The following is a 13,534-nucleotide window of genomic DNA, read 5'->3' as shown; positions in this document are numbered from 1 at the left end:
CTTATGGGCATAAATTATGTTTAGGACAGGGAGGTTTTTATGGTACAAATTACTTTTGTTTAAAAATCTCCTAGTACTTATCAGCTGCTCTATGTCCTGCAGGAATTAATGTATTCTTTCCAGTCTGACACTGTGCTCACTGCTACCACCTTTGTCCATGACAGGAACTGTCCAGGAACAGTAGCAAATCTTCATAGAAAATCTCTACTGGTTTTGAAAGTTCCTGTCATGGACAGAGGTGGCAGCAGAGAGCACTGTGTCACACTGGAAAGAATACTCCACTCCACTTGAAAAATAGAAGTAAAAAAAAAAAAACATTCAGCCGGGAGTACCCTTTAATTACATGCCTTAGCATTCGCAATCCCATTTTGAAAAAAAAAATTCCACCCATCTTGCAATTCAAGGAAATCTGCAAATAGTTGATCAGGGGGGAAATATGGCAAGAAAGTTAACATTGGTTAGTGTAGGTTTGTTAAAGGGGTTATCCAGCATTAGAAAAACATGGCCACTTTCTTCCAGAGACAACACGACTCTTGTTTCCAGTTTGGGTGAAGTTTTGCAACTCTGTTCCATTGAAGTTAATGTAGCATTTAAGCGACTCTGTACCCACAATCTGACCCCCCCCCCCCTCCACCACCAAACCACTTGTACCTTCGGATAGCTGCTTTTAATCCAAGATCTGTCCTGCGGTAAACAACTTTTAAATTTGCAGCCCGTGCCAAACGGGAGTATCTGTGCCCTAACTTTGCACCACCCCTCCGTCCCTCCTCCCCACCCTCTTCATCACCCTCCTTATCATTAGGAATGCTCCAGGCAGATTGCCTCCTATTCCCCACCTGTGTCAGTCCGGCACATGGGCTGGATTGTTAAGCACCTGTGCAATGTTCAGCATGCAGAAAATGTTCCAGTGGCATTTCTAATGAAGAAGAGGGTGGGGAGGCAAGACTGAGGGGTGGTGCAAAGTAAGGGCACAGATACTACCATTTTGGCACGGGCTTCAAGTTTAAAAGTTGTTTTTTAGCACAATAACTGCATCACCTGCTGAAACGGACCCCAGGACAGATCTTGGATTAAAAGCAGCTATCCGAAGGTACAAGTGATTTGGGGGGTCAGATTGTGGGTACAGAGTCGCTTTAATACAAACCATACTTCAACTGGAGACAAGAGTCTTGTTGTCTCTAGAAGAAAGTGGCCATGTTTATCTAACACTGGCTAACCACTGATCTATCATGGTACTTCTGGAGCTCTAGATAGGGTAGAATGGCAACACTATACATTCACATTAGTGCCCTGTATGCATCCTCCTTGTTACTCCCATTTTTTTTAGGGAGGGCATCCCTACACCATAGCATCCTGGAGACTGTAATGATCTATGACATTTCTAATCAATCGGCTCACATTCATTTTAGCTGCTTTACAGCATACACACCCTGCTGCATTGTCTATACGGTCAGTACAAGAAGTGTGTCTCCAGTATGGCTGCCTCCTTTAACTAAAAAAATAAAAATATATATATATTATATATAATATATGCAAAATGAATTGCATAGGAATTTCCCTTAGTGTTTTCCTGTTACACAGCTTCTATTAGAATAGTAATCGATTTAGCACCCCTTTTTTATCTCTACAATGTGATATTTGTGTTTTTACTTGTTTGTTTATATTTCTCTGGGAGTCTCTTGCCGTAGGTTCAATCTGTGCTTATCCCGGGCATGTTTAAATTTGAATAGTTCCCTGTAATGCAATACTTGTATATCTTGCCTTTTTTAACAGATGTAATTCATTTCTTGGGAATTCTTCAGTCCCCAAAAAGCCCCAAGCAAAACAAAAGAAAATGCATAATCTGGGCCACAAAAACAGCAGCTCTTCCAAAGAACCTCAACCGGAGAGAGTAGAAGAAATTTACAGTGCCCTAAAAAATGGTCTTGAGTAAGTATAAATATAAAAATCTTCATACAATGATTATTATAGATGGGAAAATTGGCGGCAGAAATCTAAAGCAAAGGGATTTCTTCTGGGATGTGCAGTTTCATATTCTGGGGATCTGCACCTGCATTGGCCCCATTTAATGTTTTTTTTTCCTGAATGGAATTCCCCACAGTAATGCTGTGTTCACATGTACATATGTTTTGGTTGCAGTTGGTAAAAAAAAAAAACCAGGAATGGATTTGAAAAGAGGAGAAATTTCAGACTTTCTTGTATGACCTGTTCTCTGTTTATAGTCTATTCCTTGTGCAAAAGAATCTGCTGATATCCCCCTGCAACTCCATACCGGATGACCACGCTGCTTCTTATCTCTGTTTGCTCACTGTTTTTGCTCAGTTTAAGATCAAATATGTAAATTTGCTCATTCGGAACACTGGGGGCGTTTCCCCGACCCACCTACAGCCTTCTTCAGTGATGCTTTCCCTGTGCATATTCGTGTATGCATAATCAGGCCAGTCAGGAAGTGTGTCAAAGACCGGCCTGATTATACATACATGAATATGCATAGAGCAGCTGTTACTGAAGGAGGCTGGGGCGGGCAGAATGGTTCTCTCTAGGGTTGGAACCGCCCCCAGTGCTCCTAACAGGCACATTTGCATATTTGATCTTAAAGTGGACTATCCTTAACCCACCCCACCAAACCGCTAGTACCACCCGTTTGATGAGAGTAAATTCTTAGCGGTCATATCTTTTTAAAATGCACTCTGTGCCTTGGTAAGAGCAAGAAATGATTTTTTTAAAACTTGCAGAGCTGTGTCATACTGGCGTGGCCTAGAGTGTCTGTCCCGCACGTCTGCAATGCCTCTCCTTTATTCTTCCCAACCCTCCTCATTAGGAACACCCCCAGACATTTTTCGTCTAAAACAGTGCACATGTGCTATAGCGACACAGGTGCACTGTTTAAACAAGCAATGAATAGAAATCCTGCCTTGGGGCATTTATAATGATGAGGAGGGAGGGGAAGAAGAGAGACCTGGGCAGACCTGGGGCATAGACACTGTAGGCCACGCCAGTATGCACATTTTAAAAGACATGACTGCTAAGGATTTACTGTCATCAAACAAATGGTTCTAGCGGTCTGGTGGGGTGGGTTTGGTCATTTTTAACCCAACTGAACAAAAACAGCAGGGCTGACAGACACAAGAGGCACAGCGGCACGGTCATCAGGTACAGAGCTGCAGGGGTTTCCTCAGAACATGCTAAATTCTTTGCAGTAAGATGCAGTACCTATTCCATAAAAGCTGTAGTGAAATGCTACCTGTTAATATCTCCAGCTGAAGGAAGGCTCCCATGGCTGTAAATTATCCATAAGCTGTAGTTCTTTCAATAGGCTGATTTCTACCTATTGTTTTTTCACATGTCAACAATGATGCCTGGTGTTTGATTTCTCTTGTTAGTGAATATCTGGAAGTTCATCAGACGGAGCTAGACAAGCTGACTGCCCAACTAAAAGACATGAAGAGAAATTCCAGATTGGTAAGTCGGCTGTTAACGTGGGTACTTGTGGTTACCACACACAACCGCTTTTGTCCGCCATGTTACTGCGGTCATGTTGTCAGTAATGTATCCTAGACATTAGGCATGTTGCATTCTTTCTCCACATCGGTGTAATTTAGTATAATCTTATTTCTACCTGCACTAACATATATCCTTTTTCATTGCAGGGGGTTTTATATGATCTGGACAAGGTATGCTGCTATTACGTGTTTTGCAGTTTGGTGGGGGTGGCTTGGCAATAGTTTTATAAGGCATACTACCAATGTAAGAAACTCTTACTGTTGATTACCTCTTTAAATATAGCTTACTGTTACAGGTGACAGCCTTAAAATAGGTGTTGACAACATGTACGTCAAAGATGATTTGCCACAAAAATGTAAAGTGATATTCCCTCCTGGAGGACTAGATAGGGCATAATTAAAAGATTGCAGGGGATCTCACCCCCTGCAACTCGCAGCTCTATTCTGCAGGTATCTCAGAGTCTCTGTTTTTAAAATTGCAGGGGGGCCCAGCATTCAGCCCCCCTCCCTTCCCCCTGATCTTAGTTATGGCCTAAGGCATAACTATGGCGTAGGGCATAACCACGCCAGATGGAAATACCTGTTTAACAGATATCATTACCGCAATGAATTAGATATTTCATAACACATAAAACATGTTAGATTTTTGTGCATTTCTGTAATATGCAACTATCATCAGTAATTGCATAGTCACTAAAATTATTTACTCCTTTTTTTTTTTTGTACTGTAATATACCAAAAGGTTTTTTTGTTTTGTTTTTAACCAATAATTCTTGTATGGTTTAGGCATTAAAGGGAAACTTCCGGCATGGATATGCAGATCTCTGTGCTGCTAGTTTCTCTGTTGCCAGTCACACGAGAAGTGCATACATACCTTCAGTGTTGGTAAAAAACGTTATTTATCTCTCTGGCTGCTGTTGTATCTTCAGGCCACCACCCGCCTCTTTCATAATGATTGACAGCTAAAGGAAGTTGGTGGCGGCCTGAAGATATAGCAATGGCTGGAGAGCTAACCGTGTCACAGATCCACCGCTGTGACACTGTGCACCTGGGGAAAAGAATGTGTTTTTTTTTAGTAACATGGCGTTTCACACAGCAACGGTAAAGGTATTTATGCACTGCTCGTGTGTTCAGCAAGGGGAAACTAGCAGCCCTTTTAGCAACAGTGACCTAGTGGATGAGACGTCAGACTCTAGGTCCACTTGCAAAACTGACTTCTTGTTAAAGGTTATGAAACAAATCCTTCCTTTTTCGCAATGAGCATGTGGCTTCCAGTAAAGAAATAATCCTAGTTTAAGAGTGTGAAAAATGGACTTTATGTTAAGTAACATGCCCATATAGCATAGTTGGCACTTACCTATTTTAGCTCTTTTTTTGGGGGTTGTACATGTTATGCCTAAGCAACTATGCATGATAAAAATTGAAAAATAGTCCACTATAAGTGGACCATATGATCTTGTGCAGTAATGTTATTCCACTATTGTAGTGTAATATTATACTGTATATTTATTACAGTGTCATCTCATATTAGCAGCCCTGGGACTAGGATCTCTATGCTACACATCTAACTCTAACTCTCCCCATGCAACTACATTCTACAGGGCTATTTAATGATCTGGCTGGCTGACTAATGATCTGGAGTTAGGCTGGATTCACACAATCATAATACACTTTTTGGCACCCATATTTTTTTGTCTCCAGGTCTCATACCTGGTCTAATGACCCAAACTTCATCCACTAATGAATGGAATGTCAGGGCGCTGACTCATTAGTGGATGAAGTTGGAGAATCTTTTTTGGGGTTAAAGGGGTAGTGCGGCGCTAAACGATTATTCACTAAATAACACACATTACAAAGTTATACAACTTTGTAATGTATGTTATGTTAGTGAATGGCCCCCTTCCCCGTGTTTCCCCCACCCACGCTAGACCCGGAAGTGTAGTGCTCTATACTCACCTGATCCGTCTCGACCCCCGTCTGCCATCTTGTGACAATGATTTAATCTTCTGGCGGCCGGCCGAACCTCTCCGACCGTCCCTCCTGCCGGCCGCCCTCTGCCGCGTCATCAGCTGCTCAGCCGCGATTGGCTGAGCATAACTGTGCATAACTGAACATAACTGTTGTATAACTTTGTAATGTGTGTTATTTAGTGAATAATTGTTTAGCGCCGCACTACCCCTTTAAGTATGGGCGGACTCACATTTGCCTTCACCTGTTTGAATGCACTCCTTAGTGTTGTGCCTGTTTGATGCTCTCGACCATAGCACACACTTTTTGTATTGTGTTAATGATTGTATAATGTTGGGTCCCAGGAAAGGAGCATAGATGGAAGATGCCGAATTGGTGAATGTCCAATTAGAAAATGAATAATGTAGTAAACGGACTGGCACCAGGAAACCGATCAAAAAATGAGTGCAAATCCTAACAGCCAAGAATACATGTATACCGCAAGAAAAGAGGACTGAAAAATTGGACTGCACCTCACAAAATGATATAAATAAATAGAAGTTTTTATTATACATAAATGCCGGGAACAAACAAAAGACATAAAAAACAATTAAAAATATATATATACCACCAAACCACCGGCCCCAATACGGCCAGGTGGTGCCTGAACCACTGGAAAATGTATTAGATGATGGCCATACTCATTATCAAGAAATAAATAGATAAATGAATTATAGATAAATATATAAATAAGTGTATGAATTAATAACTAAATTTAGAGCAAATAAATATATACAATGACCAAACACAGTAATATCTCAAATCCCCTGTGCTAAAACTCACTGAATCACATAGATAAATACATCATGACAATGCAAGTAATCAGAAAGTGCAAGTGCAAACAAGGTACAAGGAAAAGGGGGTGAGTGCAATACAACCACATATGGCCATCTCTCAGTGGATCGGAGAGAACATCCCACGCGTTCCGTCACATAGACTTCCTCAGGGATGAATCAGGGATTTGTTTGTTCCCGGCATTTATGTATAATAAAAACTTCTATTTATTTATATCATTTTGTGAGGTGCAGTCCAATTTTTCAGTCCTCTTTTCTTGCGGTATACAATTAGAAAATGAAGATATGTCCAGCTCAACATATGTTAAAACTTCAAGCTTTATTAGTAGATATGAAGATCATCCAGTATTCATAAAAACACACGTCAACGCATTTCAGAGTATAAACTTCCTGGCATGGCAATGCCATGATTAAGGAGTTTTTACTCTGAAACGCATCGGAGTGTGTGCCTTTATGAATACTTTATTTTCTAATTGGATTGTGTTAAAGGAGAAGTCCAGCAAAAATTTTTATTAAAGTATTGTATTGCTCCAAAAAAGTATACAAATTACCAATTTACACTTATTATGGGAAATGCTTATAAAGTGCTTTTTTCCCTGCACTTACTACTGCATCAAGGCTTCACTTCCTGGATAAAATGGTGATGTCACGACCCGACTCCCAGAGCTGTGAGGGCTGTGGCTGCTGGAGAGGATGATGGCAGAGGGATGCTCAGTGTCCCTCCAGTGCCCTGTGTCTCCCTGCCATCATCCTCTCCAGCAGCCACAGCCCGCACAGCGCTGGGAGTCGGGTCGTGACATCACCATTTTATCCAGGAAGTGAAGCCTTGATGCAGTAGTAAGTGCAGGGAAAAAAAGCACTTAATAATAACTTACCGTAATAAGTGTATATTGGTGATTTGTATAACTTTTGAGGGGCAATACAATGCTTCTCCTTTAATTACCCAAATTTAATGCTCCGCAGATTCCTATAATGCTGTCAGTTCATGTCAGTAGACCTGTGGACGGGACTTGAAGCCATACTACGGCACAAATATATGCCCATATTATGTTTGTGTAAATCCGTTGGTGCGGTTTTCCTACATGGCCAGATGTAACCAACATTTGGTAATTGTCAGGGGTGCAACCTTTCATTTTTGTCAGCAGCACATCCCCTGTTGGCTGCCTATGGTTTAATATATAATTTTATATTAATATATACATTAAAATATACTGTTGCTTAGAAAACCGGGATGCTTGTAGGGTTATTTTTATAATTCAGACACAGTATAAAATATTTTCAGCCCAGTTTAGACAGCATTTGTTTTTTCTAACCACCACATCATCCAGAAGCAATAAATATGTATTTTTTTCTTTTTTCTTTTTTTAGCAAATCAAGACAATTGAGCGATATATAAGACGACTGGAATTTCACATGAGTAAGGTAATGGGAATCAGAAATATGGAGACAGCCATCAAACTATTATGAAAATATAATATTTTTTTTATGTCTATAGTAGATGAACAGCTTGCCTCACCATTGTATGATCCTCATATAAGTGGTCATTTTCACTAATGTGCAAATTGTACTGACCACATGAATTTTAGGGGGTATTGTGTTTTAGAGACTGGGTGGATCCACACCCTGGAAGATTTGGTTGTAGAATGTTAGATCAGGCCAGATTGGAATCTCATACTATAAGACTGTGTTTGGGGCTTTTAGGGACAATGGAAGCTTATCTTTTCTCCTGCAGATGCAGCAAAATAAAGTAAATTGCTAAGAAGGTAACTGCATGTCATATTCTTCCTATTGCCTTTGTGCTTCTCCTCGGCTACAGTTCAGTGGGCAGAGCTGCTATAAATAGAGTAGTTTTTCCTACTAAATAGCAGGGTATACAGCTGTCTTGTGGTTGGTGACGTTTCTGCATGCAGCACATTCTGCTTCTCCTTCTCTGGTGCCACCTGTCGCCCTGGGTCCTGTAATGTTTTAAGCACCCTTCCTGTTTATTGAAAACTGATACTGTTTGCTTTAATTGTGAACGCTTTATTAGGGAACAGAAATTCCATAATTTTTTTTTTTTATTTCTTCTATTAAACATATAGACAGGTGCTACAACTTTTAGGCTCCTTATTGAGCTCATAGAATTGTATGTCCTTTTTTTGGACATTAAGATTTTTTGAGTATGAAGTTAGATGTTTGTTATTTTAGTCCCCACACCCTCAAGACAAAGTATTTTCAATGCTTTGTACCTACAAAATGTTAGTCGTCAAATACCTTTGTGGCTAAATAAAATGCAGCTTAATATAACCATTAGTGACAGTCTATTCTCATTCAACAAATAACCATGTATCTATGTATATGTGTGTGTATATAATATATTTTATTGTTATTTTTTTTGTAAGGTTGATGAACTATATGAAGCTTATTGTATCCAAAGGCGCCTACGTGAGGGGGCATGTAAAATGAAGCAGGCATTTGCTGCTTCACCTTCAAGCAAGGCAGCTCGGGAGAGTTTGTCTGAAATAAGTAAGAGTTTTAAGGAGTACACTGAGGTAGGTACTTTAATATTATCCGCTCCTTTTACTCCTCACTTTACAAAATGTATTTTGAGAGTTTGGAGAGCAACAGCACCATTGATGCCTGGCATGAGCATTTAGGTTATACGTTTCCTCAGTGACCAGGCAGAAGCAGTCTAGTAGAGTTGTGTTACAGCTTTGAATTAGTGATTACCTCCCAATTTAAAGGCTACTGGTCACAAAGAAATCCCTGTGCAGAAGGGCATGCAGCCACAGGTGACACCATGGTAATGCCCTCAATATGTCCCTCACCCTCTGAGTTCCAAACCAGTCCAATTATTTGGAATAGGGCTTACACATGGCCTGGGACATATCCGGGGCTACACCATCTTCCAGCTCTAAATTTTCAACATAGGTTAAAGGTAAAAAAAAAAATGAAGGCAGAACTCTGGTTGCTGGGGCAGTCTTAAGGCCCTATTACACGGAAAGATTATCGTCCTGTGTAATAGAACACAACAATCAGTCTACGTGAACGATGTCGGCTGAGTGTTGTAGTCGTTTGTTTTTTAACATGTTAAAAGAGAACAACTCCTATAGCAGCGATCTTCTGCCGTCACATCGTGTAATAGGAGCGGCGGCAGCAGATTGCCGCTATCCTCTACTGGCTGCCCGCACGATCAAGTAATCACCCGGGCAGAACCCCCCCCTCCGCACCTCTCTTCACACACACACACCTGGCACTCAACCCTCTGCGGCAGCAACAAGCGGGGAACGAGGAGCAACAGAGCGCTGACAGGAGCTCACAGTTGCCCCGTGTAATAGGGGCTTAACCATTATTAAACTGTTTAGATAATCAATCCAAAATAGTTATTAATGGTAGCAGAGGAAACCTGCTATGCAGAGCAACACTAAATGAGTACCTGATTAGACCTAAATCTGTATCGGATTTGTAGTTTTGATAATGAGGCCTCTTGTTTCTCCTAATTAGAATCGGAAGAAACATGTACACCTATTACTGATGCTATTTTAAGGGATTCTGTCAGCTGTTCTGAGCTATCAAACCTGTGGACAGCTCTAAATAGACATCAAGGCTAGCAGACACTGAGGCTAGCGGATCCATACTTGTAGACTTTTCGCTTTAGAAGTGCCTAGGATTCAGGCTTTCTTAATCTGTGTATAGTCCCCCCTCCCACATGTATTAAAGGGGTTATCCAGTGCTACAAAAACATGGCCACTTTCTTTCAGAGACAACACTACTCTTGTCTCCAGTTCAGGTGCGGTTTGCAATTAAGCTCCATTCACTTCAATGGAACTGAGCAGCAAAACCCTGCCCAAGCTGGAGACAAGAGTGGGACTCTCTGGAAGAAAGTGGCCATGTTTTTGTAGCGCTGGATAACCCCTTTAAGAGACTTCCACCTATGATTGACTGCTCAATCAGTTTTTTGACAGGACGCTAGAGCAGTCAATAATAGGTTGTGGACCTTGCAAAGCTCTCAAAACAGGGAGCCCAGTGTATGGAATGAAGAGATCTTGCCTCCTGAAGTGGCAGCCAGGCATTAAACAGCAGTTATGTATCTGTTCCCTCTCTGGCTGTGTGCAGTTTTGATAGCTTAACTGCTGCCAGATTCACTTTAAGCTGGTGAGGATTAGACATTTTGTGAATCTAGGAAGTGTTGTCATGTTGACAGATGCCCATGAGTTTTAGGTTCTGGCACATATGTTCTGATAGAGTAAAGTAAGCTATTAGTACAACCATATAGTTATTGGTATGAGCTGGATTTATAACTTGTGTTTCTGTTTTTATGTTTGGTTACATCTCTACGACCTAATTTTACAGAATATGTGCACAGTCGAGTCCGAAATGGAAAATTTATTGGGTGAATTCTACATCAAAATGAAAGGTAGTTAATTCGTTATTATTTTATTATGTTATTTTATGGCACGTGTGTTCTGCATCATTTGGCAAAAAAAAATGTTTGTTTGGAGATTAAAAATTCAGCTCCATTCTAGAGCAGTTTCTGGAGGAAAGCAGCCTTGTTTTTCTGAGCCTGGATACCTCCTTTAATTTTATCATGACGATTTATGCCACGACATTGTCAGGTTGTTATTATTTTTGTGCTTAAAAGAAGGAACTTGTCATTTTCCAAATGCAGCCCAGTCTGAAAGACTCTTTCTTGTTTAAAATCTTTGTGACATGTCAAAATACTTTTCACGTTACTATTACACGGGCCGACTACGGCCTGATCATTTTAGTAAACAAGCACTGATCTGCTAGATCTACGCTCATTTACTGGGCCTATTAGACGGCCCGATAATTGAGCAGCAAGGGCTGCACGGACATTGTTGGCAATGTCCATGCAGCCCTTGCCCAAGCACCTGATACCTTACCTTTCCCCGTTCCAGGTCTTCTCTCCTGTGCTCCGCAGCTTCCCGATCACGGCAGCAGCAGCGTCTGAGGGGCCTGTCAGCTGAAAGGCCACTTGGCAAATCACAGGACGGGACTGCTGCGGTCTGTGATTGGCCGAGGAGCGGCCAGGAGCGAAGAAAGATAAGGAATCGGGTGTTTGGGCAATCATCAGCCTTCGGGCGCATATCACTATTACATGTAGTAAATCGCGGGTGGCACCCGACGACCTAAACCGATTAACCTATAATCGTTTCATCTGCTTATTGTTGTTTTTATTATGTTTTTGATTATCGTTCTGTGTAATAAGGCCCTTGCAGTGGCACCTGTCTCCTACTTGTGAGGAGTCAAAACTTTTTGTAAGATACAGAAACACTTTAAAGCACAAAAGAGGAAAAAAATACAAGGTCAAGGAGTCAATTTTATATTTGTCGCTTAGATTATTGAAAACATTCATAGATACATAAGCGGATACATGATTTTGCATTTTTCCTTACAAATGATGTTTTACAACATTGGTTGCTTTGTTGGGTAGACACATCATGTGAAAATCTGGAATCTTGTGAGACCTGATTGATTTCTAAAACGATCCATTTCTCTAGTTTTGTTGAACACTGCTTAGATTTTGTATGTGTATCACTGCTGCCACCTATGGTAACATACCCTTACTACTGACTTTCAATACTTTTATTCAGTATAGGTACTTAAACTTGCTGTTAAAGGTTTTCTTTTGTCCTCATAAGAACTAAACCTCCTTTTACTTATAGGCCTAGCTGGTTTTGCACGTCTGTGTCCAGGAGACCAGTATGAGGTTGGTGAATTATTGACTTAGTACATGAAATATATAGTTTTACATGAAATATATAGTTTTACATGGGAACAATTAACAACAATTATTCAGATAATGGTCAAGAATGACTTACAGAAGCTCGAGCTGTAGGTAATCAGGCGGCCATATACTTTCAAAAACTGAATCAGTGATCTCTCCCAGAACAGGTAGTAATTTTCCATCGAACCCAACCCGTATTTTCACAGACATCATCTGTAAGTGGTCGGTCAGGAGAGACCTATACATCTTATATAGACAACTGAACTCGCCACAACAAAACTACAAGGTCTATGTGGACCTTAATATATTATAGAAGCATAAAATACAATCCTTCACTCGGTCAAAATCGCCCATCACAATTAGCCATAACTTGCACACATAGCTATAACTTCTTTACACAGCTGTATTTGTGGTAAGTGTTTTCTCTAAATATTTGGACTCTTTTTATAATATACCGATATTGGTTCTTGTTTTTTCTCCAAATATATCTATTGATTTAGCCCACATCTCAAATGTATTAAGAACACCCATACTTGGATGCACAAGTATACAAATGACGCAACTTTAGTAGGTGGGAGAGACACAATATTTCTCCAGTGTTGCGTGACTTGCTTTACTTTCGAAGCTTGTACAACTCATTGCTTCATGAACACTGTTCCAACCTCTCAGCATCCAGTAGAGGGCAACACCTGCCTGTAAAGTAGACCTGGAAAAAAAAGCTGTAAATGTTTTAGGCCTGGTTATATACAGGTCTATACTTTAGCCCCCATCAGAAGATATATCCATCTCTCCGGTTGTGTTTCACATTCAGTCATATTCTGCTATTATGAAGTAGCTGGATTACTTGTATCCTGTTTAAACTCAACCCTTAACTTGAAGGTGTATTGATTGACTTTTCTGACACTTGAAACAGTAAACATATTGCAGGCAGTGTTTCTCTTCATTTTGGTCTTATTTAACAAATAAAGGATATATAAAGGATACAGAATTATAACATTTAAAACTTTATTTTTTAACAGATATTTATGAGATATGGAAGACAGAGGTGGAAACTGAAAGGCAAAATAGAGGTTAATGGAAAGCAGAGCTGGGATGGTGATGAAATGTTTTTTGTACCTCTGATTAACAGCTTAATATCTATTAAGGTATGTATATTGATCTTTATGGTTTCTGTTACACAACTGCTTTTATATAGAGGATAATATAACAGAAGTAACATGATTGGAAAAGGTTGCACAAATGGGTGAATAAATGGTTCATTATCTTTTCACTATACCTGTTCCAGTGTGCTGCCTTTTTGTTTCCATTGTTGAGACCCTTAGTTAGTGTCTGAAGTGGCCACTCATTTGTAAATACATACAGTGGTTTGTTTTTTTTTTCCTTCAAGGGGTATTCTGGTTACAGAAACGTCTTACCCATGGGATATGAGATAAGGGTCTGAATGCAGGGGATGGTCCAATTTCTGGGACCCTCCATGACCTCTAGAACAGGGCCTAACTCTC

General features: G+C 40.4%; 1 protein-coding gene across 1 annotated transcript in view; it reads left to right on the top strand.

The window, feature by feature from the left end:
* Window positions 1–13,177, top strand: part of LOC138780354 (rho family-interacting cell polarization regulator 2-like) — a gene marked incomplete at its 3' end in the record, with an annotated part of 51,945 nt that extends 38,768 nt beyond the window's left edge. The window contains exons 3-10 of the mRNA XM_069956692.1: window positions 1,774–1,929; window positions 3,384–3,462; window positions 3,651–3,674; window positions 7,673–7,726; window positions 8,686–8,835; window positions 10,637–10,700; window positions 11,971–12,014; window positions 13,052–13,177. Coding sequence (XP_069812793.1) covers window positions 1,774–1,929; window positions 3,384–3,462; window positions 3,651–3,674; window positions 7,673–7,726; window positions 8,686–8,835; window positions 10,637–10,700; window positions 11,971–12,014; window positions 13,052–13,177 — 697 coding nt within the window. The remainder of the gene's footprint in view (window positions 1–1,773; window positions 1,930–3,383; window positions 3,463–3,650; window positions 3,675–7,672; window positions 7,727–8,685; window positions 8,836–10,636; window positions 10,701–11,970; window positions 12,015–13,051) is intronic.
* Between the last annotated feature and the right edge of the window lie 357 nt (window positions 13,178–13,534).

This window comes from Dendropsophus ebraccatus, unplaced genomic scaffold, assembly GCF_027789765.1.
Source record: "Dendropsophus ebraccatus isolate aDenEbr1 unplaced genomic scaffold, aDenEbr1.pat pat_scaffold_816_ctg1, whole genome shotgun sequence".
Lineage (NCBI taxonomy): Eukaryota > Metazoa > Chordata > Amphibia > Anura > Hylidae > Dendropsophus > Dendropsophus ebraccatus.
Note: the sequence above shows the minus strand (reverse complement) of the source record. Positions and strands in the feature narration are given on the sequence as shown.